Source organism: Apodemus sylvaticus, chromosome 11 (assembly GCF_947179515.1).
Source record: "Apodemus sylvaticus chromosome 11, mApoSyl1.1, whole genome shotgun sequence".
NCBI lineage: Eukaryota > Metazoa > Chordata > Mammalia > Rodentia > Muridae > Apodemus > Apodemus sylvaticus.
In genome coordinates this window covers 20,259,007-20,274,243 of record NC_067482.1, presented here as the reverse complement: position 1 = coordinate 20,274,243, position 15,237 = coordinate 20,259,007, and the positions used below count along the sequence as shown (strand labels likewise).

Genomic DNA, 15,237 nt, shown 5'->3' with positions numbered 1-15,237 from the left:
CTCAGTCATAGCTGTTTACCAAAAGCATCTCCATCCTTTAAGCATTTCTAAAAATAACTCCCCGGTGTCACCTGCGTTCACCCATAATATAATTTTTTTTGCCCTTGCTTTTGGTTTTTTCCTAGTGATTTATCTTATTCTGTGGTACTACTGGTCACGATAGCTCCTACAGTGCTTTGTGTAATTACCTCATCCCTAGTTGTCAGCCAAAATGTTTTTAGAGTAAGCCTGGCGGTAGTTTATTCTTCTTTCCAGATTTTATGTGGCCCACCCCGATTCCATGGTAGCCCCGATACACACGTAACTGAAATGCTTTATTATGTTGGTCACATGGTTCTTGGGTTTATGACACGGTGAGAGAGATGATAGCTGAAGAATGAGCTAGCCCATCCCTGCTCCTCCATCCATGACTGCATATGTGGATTAAAGCCATATTTTGGTGAGACACACTCAAATGCTTCATCCTCAGTTCTTTTAGTATCTTTTCCAAACTCATGTGAATTTCTGTTTGGAGTCCGGGTTAACTTCCCGGGTTAACATGGATCTGAGCCCTCTCATCCCTTTGAGACCCTTTGGAGGAATGTTCTTAGCAACTCAGGTCTTGGAGGCTCACAGCATGTTAACGCATGTCTGTATAATGCTCCTAACTCTTCCTTTCTTGTCATCTTTGTACTACATGTAAACATGAGGCTTTTGTTATATATTTTCATTTTTGTGACTTAGTCCTAAATGACTTTTATTCTGTATTAGGAAGGAGATGTGATGTTTCAAAGAGACTGTTTCTGGTTTTGTGCTTAAAACACTTTGCAGTTTTAGAAGACAGTATATCCTTTGGGTCATGAAGTCAAGGACGGTTTTAGATTGCTTCTTAGATACTGAACATTTGTGCTGGATGCTGAAGGGAAAACTGTTTCAATAGCTGGTCTCTTCCCTGAAAGAAGCATGGAGGTTTGAGCTGACCGTCTTACTTAGTGCCTGGTATTCTGAATGTATTTTAGGACACTTGTTTTCCTCCCCAACTTAAGCTAGTCGCCTGCATCCACTGTAAAAGAGGTGCTTGTCTTACTCATTGTTTAGTTACAGGACCTAGTACAGAATAAGTCTTCAATAAATGTTTATTCAATAATAGTTTGCCACACGAACGCCCCAGAGTGAGAAGGAACCAGAGAGCAGGCCAGGGGGACAAGTGTGTCAAGTTGAGGTCAAAGCAAATAGGAATCTCAGGTCACACAGCACAAGGTTTGTTAGCTTTAACATTTATTCTGGTTTGAATACTCCTGTTGGCCATTGCTGTACTGACAGTCACTTGTCAGCATGTCTGATGTCTGTTCATGGTTGTCAGTTGCACCTTTCTCCCAAGTTATGATACCTAAGAATATCTCCAGACACTACTAAAGATGACCAGGGTGAGGGGTTATCAAGTTATAGGAATAAATATTCATGTATATCCTTACATGATATATCCTTTATTACTGTTTAATTTTCACTATTACTGTATTATAAATAAAAGCCGGAAGCCACTGAAAGGTTTGGATCAGGGAAGTGTCACATATTGATTAAGATGTTTGAAGTCTGTGAAGTGAGTTGGTTCTCAAGGGCAAGAGTAATGCAGGAGCTTCTGTGCTGACAGCAGCATGGAGGACGAAGGGTGCTGGTCCTTGTGAAAGAAAAGTAGGGGAGAGGATGGACTTGAACATATTTTAAGTTGAAGAATAGACTGTGAGTTTGAAGACTTGCATTTGCTGTCCTCCCATTGGCAACAGTAAGTGGGGAAGGAGAACTGAACAGAATGAGGTTGCTGTAGAATCCAAGAGTCTAGAAAAGCCAGAAGCAATGAGGAGGGTAGGCAGAGGAGTCGTCTTATGCTATTGCCAATATTTCTGTTTTCTGTCCTCCTCACTGGTTTTAGATAAGGGTGCTGTTATTTGTGCTTTATTTTATTTCCATTCAAACAGTCATTCAGATACTTCTGGCTAAGGCATGCTTTTAGGAGAGCTTGTTTTCATGCATGTTATAGCTGATTTGTAGGAACGGTTTCCCCAAGGTAACTGTTGGCTCCCGTAGAGTTTATAGCAGTAGCTTGGGGCAAAGCTTTTTATCACTCCTTTCAATATTATGTCCTTAATGTTTAGTGTGAGTAGGACAATGACCTAGACTTAGCAAGCTTCGCATGTAAGCAAGTCTCACACGCTGACATTTGGCAAAATAAATTCATTGGGCTTTTATCATCTCTAGACTCAGTGTCCATAAACCAGCAGGAAAAAGGAAAGCCAATTTTAGCCTTTAACGAGTAAGACTGAGGCAAGGAGAAGAGTGGGTCACGTGCTTATATGAAAAGTGACACAAAAGACCATTAGGGACACAAAAGACATTAGGGAGGGAAACACATTGAGGGATCTCATGTGGCTGATCATAGAACTCAAGGTGGGGGAAACAGGAAAGAGGAGACTGCGAACACTTTCCCTTCTACCAATGGCCAGATCCAGAATGGCCTTGCAGCAGCAGCGTAGACACACACACTGGTAGAAGAGTGCACCTCTCAGTGTGCAATAAGAATCTAACCACCTCTGCCTTCATGACCATAGTCTCTTAAGCAAACTGCAGCATCTGCCTCCTAACTTCTGCTGTCCTTCACCCTAATCAATTTGTCCATGACACAGTAGCCACAGTTGCTGAGGACAGAGAAATACGATCAATCTGTGCCTGAAAGCCCTCCAGCGGTATCCTATCTTACTCCCAAAGCAAAACCTAAGTCGTTCTGGTTCCTCTTGGGAGCTACTACCAAGTAAGATGCTATGTACTTTCAAAATGTGTCTTGTTCCTTACTGTCTCTCACAGTAGGAGGGAAACTCCATCAGACCAGGATTTTTTGTTTGTTTGTTCACGAAAGTGTCAGCAGCAGTTAGAATCCTGGCTGGTACTAAGTTGTAAGTTAATGATTTGATGAAAGAAACACACGATGGAGCTCCCACCCATATATCGTGATATTTACTTCTTTGTTCATTATAAAATAAGTTTATATCAGCCTACCCCATATTTGCCTTCTTCTCCTCACCTTATTTCACTTTTAATTCACATAATTATGCATTCCTAAAGTGAACTGATTCTATACATGCATATTAACATTTGTCTCATGAGCAGACATCTGTTTCCAGTCAAACTTAGCTTTATAAGAACATGCCTTTGCTTCCGTGTCGGCTCCCATGCCTGTTATACATTCTCTGGAATATGGATCTGTGTGCAAGCCATGGATAAACTCTTGGCCATTCTGTTAGTGAAGAGCAGTGTTCTGACAAACTAACAGGATTCAAACGATAACACTCCCTGGGTCGCCTGTGTGAATCACACCCTGACTTGCCAAAGCCAGCTTCTCGATGCTCTCGGCTCAGCCCTCGTCTGATTCTTAGTACTGCTCCCTCCTGCTGTGAGAATGGACACTTCTTGCTTCCTCAGCTCCACAGGGGTGTGGGCCTTTGATTTCTTCATAAATAGAACAGAGAAATATAACCACAGAAAAACACTGGGGACATGAGGAACAGTGTTTACTTAGTGAATAAAGAAGCTAGAACTTGTGTTGCACTGTCTGCTCTTCAAGTCAGTAGATGTTATTGTGAGCATAGGGTGGTGTTTGAAATCCATCCATTTGTTTTGATTAAGGGAGTGTTCTTTACCTTAACGACGGTGAACAACAGGTGGTTAAACAACTATTCTCCTAGGCTATGAGAAGTGAGAGACGGTTATTTACATACCATCTCAGGAGTGTTTGGGGGAATCTTTACAAACATTTAAAACCTTCATGATGAGTAGCCATCACACAGAGAAGATGGTGTGCTGCTTCATAAGTGCTGGTCCTTCTGCCTTAACAGTCACTGCTACTCTGACTTTTGCCTCCGGTGAGCACTTATGGTGTAACAGCTATACCCCCATAAGTTGTTACAAGGTCCTTTGTGGTGGTTCCTTCATTGAATGGTCCCAGTAACTCTCCAAACAAGATCCCTACCTTCATTTGGGGGGGGGGGGGGGTGTTACACAATTGGATGCAGAAAGGTTAATTTATACTGAATAGGTACTAAGAGTAGTAGACATAGGTCTAAATTGATTATTCAGAACTGTAATAGGATGGAATCTGCCTTGGTGTTGGAGGAGAAGGCTAACACCAGGAGAGTATTCTGAGGAAGGGGATGTCCTGTCTCAATATGCTTCCTTATCAAAGATAATATCAAAGATAATATAAGATCAAACAAGCAGAACAAGTTTCATTTGTCAGTCAGAACTCCTGTGCCTAACTCTAACTAGATGACAAGTATGAGTGCTGTCTGTTCATAGGCTGTGACTTCTTTCTGCAGAAAGGAGCTGGGTACCACCTGGATCTGTTTTGGGTGGCCATCCTCATGGTAGTGTGCTCCTTCATGGCTCTCCCCTGGTACGTGGCTGCCACTGTCATCTCCATTGCCCACATTGACAGTCTGAAGATGGAGACGGAGACATCTGCACCTGGAGAACAACCGAAGTTTCTGGGCGTGAGGTGTGTTGTCTCAGGAAAATGACCCTAAGAAAACCTCACGCGTATACATCTTTATGTCAGTTATAAGGAGGTGGACATAATCTGGGGATAAGAGAAATGGTGATGGTTAATTTGTTCTTAAATTATCTTCTCTAGGAAGGACATATTAATAAGGAAGATAACTAATACCTTTTTAGTTCATTTCTTAAAGAATGTCAGCTTTCTTGACATTTCTTAAAGTATGTCAGCATAATATTAAATGATGCCACAGAAAAGGCTGAGCAAGTGGTTAATTTTCCTCAGTATAGAAAATACTGAGTATTTTCCTACTCAGTATAGTTATGGTTATATGGTTAATTTACCTCAGTATAGTATAGCTCTACCTCAGTCATGTGTAAAACCTTTAAGTCTTCCATGATTTCCATGACTGAAGGAGTAGGAATTCTTGTTTTCCAATCCATTTCTGTTCTCATAAGAACTTGAGAAGCTTCAAATATTGGAGTAGTTATGAAGGTCACTGGTGGAGGACCTCTGTCCTCTATTGAGTGTTTTGTTTTGTTTCTTGTTTTTGTCTTTTGTTGTAGCAAGCTTTGCTCACAAGGGCTAGGGTGAATAGCTCACACAACAGAACCATCATTTCCCAGGCCTCAACAGTGGGTGATTCTTTCTTAGGGGTGTGGGGTGTTGGATGGGGATCATATTCGTTAAAAAGCACTTCTGTTGTTTCAAATTTGAAAATTAGACTGGTGAGATTTATTGCACTCATGAAACTTCCCTGAGCTGTTTGTTAATTAGAATGCAAGACAATGTAATATCTGTCTCCTATGAAAGAAGGTATAATTATACAACAGGTCAAGTTGTTTGAAAAACAAGAGATTCAAAGAAGCCAGTAATTCATGAACCAAGGGCAAGTGATCTTTCTCTCTTGATTCTGAAAGGAGAAAAAACTTCAGAAGAATCACTCTTTTTTTTTTTCATGAGTTCATCAATTATATATTGTAATAGTTTCTTTTTTTTAAATTATTTTTACATTTACACTTGTATCGAATTCATACAATATTCTTGAGATTTGACGTGAGCTATATCAAGACTTTGGATGCTGTAGTTCAGCACTGATTTGGTCTTTCTCTGAAGGATACAGAAAACCGGAGTTAGATTGATGGTCTTTGGATTTTTGTTTCAGGGAACAGCGAGTCACTGGAACCCTTGTGTTTATTCTGACTGGCCTGTCTGTCTTCATGGCTCCCATCTTGAAGGTAAAGATGCAAAACATTCACAGCTTCCTCTTCTTTGGAACACTGGTAACTGGACACGTGAGTGTGAAATGCTTGCAAGATTCCATAGCACATGGACGCAGGGGCCAAAAAGGAAAGAGAATTTAAAAATATGCGCCTTGATTTCTCACCCAGTTCCTGTACTTCCTCCCTTACTATTATTTTTGCAGTTACTTGTTGAACCCTCTCCTGCCCCGTAGAAGGGCCATGCCATGCATGTCCATCTGACTAGTCTCCCTCTCCACACTTGCTTTTCACTTTCTTTAGCTTTTATCTCTCTCATCCATTTGTTTGTCCCTAAGACCCACCCCTTGCCAGACCCCAGCAGGGTTCTAGTGGTTCACATGATCATGGTGAATTTCTTTGCCCTATTTTTTCATTATAACCATGTTTCTTTTTTTTTTTTTTTCTTGAATCAGAAGGCCTATTAATCCTGAAAGGGAAATAAGAATAAAATGGCAGCTTTATAGTTGGAAAACTTTACAAATGAACTTTTGAAGAGTGGTTACATGGTAGAACATTTCGAAGGTTACACATCAACATATAGCATGGGTATCATATAATTGATAGCATGGGTATCTGTATAGACAGAGCAACATATGTACAATGGCTCCTTTAAGAAAAGGAATCAAAGAAGAAAGTTAACGCTTTTGCTCGTTAAGTTTTCTGTTTTTGTCGTATAAGGTAGCTTGTCTCTTTTCTGTTATAAAACATTCCTAACCAATTATTGGTAATTTGCATCTTATATTTTTTACTACTGTGTAAAACACAAAGCTTCACCTTGATCCAACTATGAGCAAACAATACCTTACCATTTTTCCAACTAAAAATTTTTATTTTTAAACATTATAATTTTACCTAGTAGTGGTAGCACATGCCTTTAATCCCAGCACTTGGGATGCAGAGGCAGGCTGATCTATGTGAGTTTGAGACTTGCCTGGTCTACAGAGTAGGTTCCAGGATAGCCAGGGCTAAATAGATAGATAGATAGATAGATAGATAGATAGATACATAGATAGATACATAGATAGATACATAGATAAATAAATAAATGTAATTTTTAAGGCTTTTGGATCATGTGGTTATACAAGTAATGGAAGGTTAGCACATGACTCTAAAACGCTCAGTTGATGATCAGGTATAATAGTGAGGAGCAAAAGCTCTCTCTGTTTCTATCAGATTAGCACGTTTCTATCAGTGGCCAATCAATGAGATATAGAGAGGGAGCTATTGCATCTGACTATGGAGACTCCCTTTCCCTTTTAAGAAGCTAGACTAATGCCTATGTTTGGTATGAAATAATTGGAAGAAGTTAAAAGACTTGATTATCCAACTGCATGGGTTTCCATGGTTTCTGTTTTCTGGTTAACTACCAAGCAGTGTCATGAAGGACAGTGCAATTCAGGCAGCCCACAGATGATCTCTAGTTTAAAATGATACCAGTGTTCTATAGGGATAGAGAAAATCCCATGGTTAGTTCTGGCAGTGCAAGGAGGTGATTTTACGTGCAAGGCTTAGTGGGTTTGAAGCATTGCATGTTCTGCCAAAGGCGATAGGTGTTTCTGTTCCCTGGCCGGCCTCGGCATATGATGCTAGTGGAGATGCTTAGAGACACCTTTGTCTCAAAGGCAATGAGACCGCATTTAGAGAAGTCACTGTGGGAAGTTAAGATCCTATATTATAGGAAGCACAAGTCCCCTGGAGTGAGGTCATACATTACATTGCTACACTGCAGCCTTGCTTTTATGGAACCTTCTAGAGAGAAGTTTCTAAGGAGAGATTGGCAGGGAGACATTCTGTCAGTCTTCAGATTTACACATCATCAGCCAACCCTCCATTTTGTCTTTTATATGACTTCTCCTCACTAAAACAGTATATAATCCTGCTTCAGAAAAGGCAGTTGTATTTAAAACTGTGTTTGTATTACTGAAAAACCGACTTTAATCATGGGGAGCCTTCCAATCGTCATGTATGATTCAGAAGGGACAGAGAAAACAAATCCTGTGTAAATTGTCACCTTTAGAAAGACTGACAGAGATGTACCTGGTGACTGGTCTTCCTACCTATTCCACACCTTGTACCCAAATAGAGCTATAGAGGTGTTTGAAGGGAAAGCCCTTGGGGTTTTGCAGTGAACCCTTTACCCTACATGATATGAAACACTAAACTATGGACAGAACAAGACCAGAACTCTTGAGCAGAGCTTGAAACTTCTCTTTGGCCATCCAGCCTTCCTCACTGTGGCTGTTACTGTCTGGCAAATTTGATTAACCTGACGAGTCACTGCCTCTATTAGTGAAAAAAGTAATTTAGCACACATTTTGTTTTTTTAAGCCAAAGATTCCCTAAACACGAGAGATGAAATCGCTTGACTAGTCTAGCTCACAACAGACTGGAGAAACCCTTACAGAGAAGCCGCAGGAATGAAGCAGCCTTTGTTCAAGAGCCTCTGTTCCTCCCTTGAGTACATTAGTCCTTCCCTAGTTCAGGAATCACAGCTCCTAATGAGGCCGCCATTTCAGATCATGTGCCCTCCTCACCGCTGAGTTTCGTGCATGTATCAGAGATGCCCTGTTAGCATTCACAAAGTCAACAGAGGAAGAAGCAGATGTTAAGGGTACAGTTTAACCGAAATGTAAGCCACAGCTAAGGAAAAGGATACAATTAATAATTAACCTACAAATTCACACAGAAAGTGGTATCACGGGTTGACCTCTGTGTGACTGTGTCTTTTTTTTTTTAAAGCAACAGATGACAAGCTCACAGAATGGTTTTACTTAAAATTCTGCCTTTGAAAGTTAGATCAAATGGATGAGAACAAGAGATATACGTGACTTTTTTAATAAAGAAATGAAATGGTTCAACACCTTCCCTGCCCAACTCCTTCTCCTTCCAAGTTTAATGGTCTCAGATGAGCTGAGCAATTTTCTTGTATGCATGAAACAGCATAGGTGGTTGCCTACTTATGCAAGGGGACTTTGAACATGAAGTTTATGGCCTCTGTTTTGATCTCTGTGCCGAAATCTGTCTTTCATGTGGAGGAATACACACCAGGTACCCCTTGACCCCGACCAGCTATAGTCAAGGATGCCTCAAAGCACCAAAACACTTAGTTACTTAGCACAGGACTTCTGAGAAGTAAGACTAACTGGCTTCCCAGGCTGGCAATGAGGCAGACCCTGAGTTTCTACCGTGGAAGTGCTGCTGTCGGTTACTGCTAGTGTTCTGCAAGTGGCAATCCCAGAGCAGCTAAGAGATGAAAGGCCCTTCCCAGAGCTGACTCTCTGTTTTCCTGGCAAGCCTCAAGAAATAAAGATCAAGGAAAGTTCACTGCTGTTTCTGTTGCCTGTGCTTGGATTAGTTTATCTTTAACATGAGGCGTGGCCAGAAGTTATCTTTAAGGTTTGGTTAGTGCACTAAAGTGTAGGAGAGAACCTTTAATTTGTACCTGGCAGATACTTGTTAATCTCCCACACAGACCTGACCTAGGGAAGCAGGAAAAACATTGTGGAGATGACGATAGTAAGAATAAAAGTGCTGTCTGTTGAGCTTGGCCTCAGATTAAGGAGTCACTGCAAATTGTAAAAATATAGCCATCAGTACCTATGAGAACTATATGAATAACAATATCCACTCTAAAGATAGGAAAAAGAGGAAAAAGTCACTAGCCTTCAATACGTTTAGATTGCAGAGGCAAGATTTGAACTCTGGAAATTCTAGTATAAAACTAATCCTATAATTTCATATCATGTATGCCCTTCAAAATAAAACATGGTATTAGCCTTCAAAGAATCTCTAGTTTCCTTTCCCATAATATTATCTTTCCCAGATTCTTTGATCTCATTTGGAATCCTTCTTATGTGGGGAAAATTATGTAACTTTCATAAAGTCCTCTTCAGAGCTTGCCCCAGGCTGAGAACCTGTGGCTTCTTTATCAGAGAAGACTTTTAAGAGAGTTAGGGCATTGTGTTAGTAACATATTGCCCAAAACAGGCTAACTGAAAGTGCAATGTATTAAAAATTAAATTATACAGGGCTTCCAGGCAGACCTCTCTGTTCCCAGACAGCTCTTCCCCAAGTCACCCCCTACCCATCCCTATCAATGAGGAAACAGGAAAACCAGTGGTTGGGAACTGCAGGCAGTTTCATGGTAAGAATGGCATGAGCTCTGCATTTATCATTTGTTAGTGACCATATTAATCAACTGATTGGTAAGCTGTTATGTAGTCTTCATCATAGGAGCAGTCTAGATAAGAATGTTCAGAGTATGAGAAAGAAACAAGTTGTCTCAGTGGTCTACAGCTGGCAGCTAGAAGCCAAACCCAGGTCTGTTCAACTTCTGTCACCCACGTCTTAATCAGGACCTTACTCTTAGCTTTAGGCACAGGCATGCCCATGCATACACACCCCCCCACACACACACATGCAATGCACACATATAAGCATACCCACAAATGCTTGCTTTTATCATAAAGCCATCAAGAGATCTCAGTCCTTCCTGAATTCTTATCCAGGGTTGGGCAAGTGTGGTTTTCCCTTTTTATCAAATATCCTTTTCACATCCTTCCTGCTGGGAGTGTTCTACTACTACTGACAAATCACCAGAAGATAAAGTGGAAAACCTAGAGATACATTGGCCAGAATTCGGAAAGTTGATGACATAATATGTAGATATTAAGTCTTATTTTGATTTCACCGCACTTTCATTGTCCCATATGATTATAGGATCAATCATTTAACTTTTTCATTTTTGTTTATTGAATATAATGATTCTTCGAAATTATTCTTTTTTGCTTCCTGGGTATTATTGATATAAATTGCTTACACAGTTTTCCATTTAGCTATCTGGTTGTGCCCATGAAATGGATATTTCTAACACCTTGCTTTGTAAAAATGATTTCCTACTATTACTGTATTATCCCACTTTAAAATGGGATCTCATTTTTAGAAACTTTCTTTGTAGAATTTGTTATTTATATTGTCACACATTAGCCTAGGCTGGCCTTGAACTCAAATACTCATGGCAATCCTCCTGCCTCAGCCTAAGAGAACAAGCATGAGCTACCATATCCTGGGTGGCTCTCAGTTTTAAAAACATTCCTTCCTTCCTTTGAGAACTTTGTTTTGATGAGTGGCTCGAGTGTGATTAATTTTTAAACATTGACCTTCTGATACGATCTATGAACTAAATTCTATAAAATGTACCCTCTACCTCAATGATTCTGTCAGGTTTTATTAGGAGTTTCATTCTAGGATTTGTATTGACAAGTACTATTGTGAAGAAAGTGAGACTATCAAAAGCATTTGTATTATATTGAAGCTGATCAAAAATCAACTTCACAGCTTTTCTTATATGTACTATTTTCTTCCAACTGATATATGTATGTATATATATATACATATATATGATATATATAGTATATGTATATGTGTATACACACCTTCATATACGTAGTTATTTTCTTCCTTACTTCCATCTATGCCATTCCATGTCATAGATCAGGTGAAATTTATTTACACAGTTCAGAGAATGGATCTAAGAAGGCCCCAGGCACAGTGTTCCTCTGCTATGGTATTAGAAACACATTAGGAAAACAAAAATCATTAGTTAAGCTCAGGGAAAGATAGAACATTTCTGACACTTCCAATCCGGAGATATGCTTTGCCCAGATCAAAAGGAAAGCACTGAGGAAACCCAAGTAGCTTCCCATGAATCGACTGATCTTTCCTGCACCCCCTTCCCATGCTTGAATGTAACAATAAATGGAAAAGAAATCATGACATACTGAGAGGAAATAGATGCCTTAGAAATGAATCGGAGATGGAAAGTTGATCCTTCGCTGGTCTTATGTATTTGTTTTTGGGAAATGTACGTAAAGGGTTGTAAATAGCATGAGTGCTCATATGCTCAGAGAACTGGGGGGCCTGTACTGGAGCACTTGGATGGGATGTGTCTACTGCTCTGTGGCCACTGCTGGGTACTACAGGGTGCTGGCTTCCTGCCAGCCCCGCCCTCCTACCCACTTAAAGCATTCAGTTCCTTTTAGTTTTTAGTCTTTTTCTGCACTCATAATTAAAATTAATAATGTGAACCCCTTGTAGAGAAAACCTCTGACAGTCCATAGACATGGGTATTTTCTCCATGGAAACTTGAGCATTCCTGTGAGTAGCCAGTACCAACTGGAGACAGAGGCAGTCTATTTTAGAATTCACTAGTTCTCTAGTGTGGCCGGAAGGTCTGGAGCACACCAGGATCAGGCAATTGCAGTGAGATGGTTCTAGAAACAGTGCTTCATTGAAAACATGCCATAGTTTTAAAATTTGACTCTTTAAGGAATACCTCACTTTCTGGTTAAAATGGTCCCCTGTATGAGGACAGACTGGCTGGCCCTAATCACTTTTCTATTTTAGCATTGTCCTTCAGTTGTTTGAACTTCTTTTGCAAACGCAAGGCTGATACCCTTTGACGTCCAGACAGAAGACTTCTCAGAATTAGAATATTGATTCCCAAATGTGATTGTTTGCATTTCACCGGAAAATAAAACTTGCATGTTGGATTAGAACTTCTCATTGTTAAAATGCTTCGTGCTGGTGTGAAGGGTGTTTTTCTAAATAATGCATAAAATATTAGTTGAGTTTTAAAGGGCTTGCATGATTCCATATATGTAATTAATTGCTTCCAGATGCTTCTTGCTTCTTCCAAACCATGTTCTCATTACTTTATTTTCTTAGAATCCCGAGAAGACAAGGAATGGTCATTTGATGATTCCTTTACCGAAAGGACACATTTCCACCCCAAACTGATAGATCATTTGGCAAAAATTAGTAAGAACAAAACCAACAGCCTGTTACAAAAGGATCTTGGTTCCAGAGTGAGGCAATTTGCTACCTCTGCATGTACCTTCTATCCCACGCAGACATCTGGGTTGCATAGTCTACGGCTTTTAAATGCAAGGGAAAGCCAAAACAGTTTCCCCATTAAACAAATCAAAACAAAACAAAACAAAAACCCCAGTATTATTGAGGTCATGTGTGCCCATTCTTTAAAAAGAAGAAACAAAACATGCAATTTCTTTGAACGTTCCTTTCACCTTTATTGATTTCTACTTTAGGGCTTAGAACCTTGTCAATTTGTGAGTTAAATGCAGTAATTTGAGGTTGCTCTATTATGCTGGCCTTTAGTTCCAGATTTAGCCTTCATTTAAATTATTCCTCTTCTTAATTATTTTCACTGTTGTTTGTAACCGGTTTCCGCTGTTTCACTTCCCAGTTTATCCCCATGCCTGTTCTGTACGGCGTGTTCCTGTATATGGGCGTGGCCTCGCTTAACGGTGTGCAGGTAAGCTTCTGCAGTGGTCGAGCAAGCCCCGTGCGATTCTCAAAGCAGAACTGGTCCAGTAAGAGATCTCTGATGAAGGCACTAATCATTAACTAGCGACTCTTTAAAATACATTTATTTTCTGCTTCCTCTACCTTTTACCTGCTTTCCATTGCTGATGTAATCGGCAAAGCTAGCTGGTGTCAACACACGTTATCCTGAATTCCCACTACTGAAAGGGGGTGCTAAATGTCATTTGGTGAGGAAATGAGCTACTGCTCCCATTACCACCAGCGCCAGCACCACCACCTCCTCTTCCTCCTCCTCCTCCTCCTCCTCTTCTTCCTCCTCCTCGTTACCTCTTCCTTCCCATGCCCTCTTCCTTTTGCCCTTGTATTCTTTTCTCATATCTCTCTTCCATCACCTTATTTTGTCTCACGATAGATACCCACCTCCGTGTTCTTAGGCTGGTGTCTGTGCACTTGTCTGACCCCTTACAGACAGCCTGCGATCCTGCATTGCACACACCCTGAACTCAGTGATCAAAAGTTTTGCAGCAATAAGCAATTAGAATTAACATGTAGTAGTTACTGCTTTCATCAAAACTTTCAGGTGTTCACAACTTCAGTTAAAATGACCACCCTGCTCCAGCCCCGCCCCCGCCCTCACCCCTCACCCCCACCCTGCTCTACTTTTTAAAAACTTTAACTCGGCAAAACTTTGCGAGGGACTTTGCCCCTCAATGGAGGTTTAATTTAATTGGCACCAGGAAACTGGAAGTTCCGCCGCTTTCTGGCAGCCTGTTAATTGCAGCCTTATTTAGCACTCAGTAATGTTTTAATGGGAAAAGACTGCGTGTTCTGTGAATATCATAAGAATTCATTTGAACTCCTTCAAAACAGCCCTTGCTTTCGTTTATTACATTTATATTAACTTGGTTTTAAAGTCAGATAGATCTGGGCAAATGGCCAGACCTCCCAAAAGCAAAGCTAAGCTACTTTACTATTCCTGGTTTTGGTCCAGTAGAAGGGTTCTTCCGCACTGGGATATTTGTTATGAAACACAAAGTAGTTCTTCATGGGCTGCACTAGATGAATGAGGGTTTTTTGGTTGTTTTGTTTTGTGCTTATTTTGTTTGTTTGTTTGTTTTGTTTGTTTGTTGCTCTTTTTGCCAACCAAATATTTAGGAAGTACAGCTTTGTAAAATGCTTTATTTTTACCTGTCATTATAAATCCTTATTCTTCTCCTAAATGGGAAAATCTGAGCATTAGATGCCTAGGACTAACAGTTATTATTTTTCATTTGCCCTTAAGGATCGAGTCAAAAACCAGAGGTTGGTGTTGGGTGTTCCTGGGGCCTTATCAATGGCTAGAACTGAATACCTGTGTTTAAAGAGAAGAAAAGAGCCAATTATCCCATGATGCTTGGTGGGGAGCATTGTAGGGTCACTAGTGAACTGTGTTGCTCCTCAAGTATTATTGTCCAAAACACCTTTCCAATTTCCTTTATTTTACTCTTCATTCTTTCTCTTTTAGACCCTTTTGATGAGATTGACTTAGCAAGAAAAAAATTGAAATCTCATCTTTATAGATAAGAATATGTTCTACAGGGAGAATAGAAACCATCAAATAGGCAGAAGCCCCAGAGGAGGTTATGATGAAGATGCTTATTTTTCCTGAGTTCTTATAGTCAGCTCAACTTCTGTCTATGCAACGCCTCCCTTTGAAGGCCCCTGGGATGAGTTACATCATCCTACTCATCCTCATAGTGTCATCTCTGTCCTTCATCTCTGAGATGTGCCTGACACAACACACCCACAATCATGGTTCCATTTCCTGGTCCATACATGGGCCCTGTCAACCATTCTCAGACTCTCCTGTCTTGTGGTCAGTGCCTTGAAACTCAACATAATGTTCACAGAGCTTTTCTCTGGGAATGGGTGTGTAAGTCAAATTATAACCTAAAGAAAGTGGGCATACCCTAGTGGGTATGGGTGTGTTAGTCAAATTATAACCTAAAGATTACTGGCATAATCTGCATGGTCCCATTTTTAAGTTGGATGGTTCCTTTATCACCTTAGACTATGTCTGATGTGCCAATGATGTGGTTTTTCTTTCAGATAAGACAACGGAGGCAGGAG

The 15,237-nt window shown here is 40.3% G+C and overlaps 1 protein-coding gene across 2 annotated transcripts in view; it reads left to right on the top strand.

Annotated features, from left to right (window-relative positions):
* The window catches only part of Slc4a4 (solute carrier family 4 member 4), a 322,837-nt gene that overhangs the window by 296,962 nt on the left and 10,638 nt on the right, over nucleotides 1-15,237 (top strand). For both annotated transcript variants that reach the window (XM_052198847.1, XM_052198846.1), the window contains exons 19-21: nucleotides 4,347-4,525; nucleotides 5,688-5,760; nucleotides 13,049-13,117. In XM_052198847.1, the coding sequence (XP_052054807.1) occupies nucleotides 4,347-4,525; nucleotides 5,688-5,760; nucleotides 13,049-13,117 (321 nt within the window). The remainder of the gene's footprint in view (nucleotides 1-4,346; nucleotides 4,526-5,687; nucleotides 5,761-13,048; nucleotides 13,118-15,237) is intronic.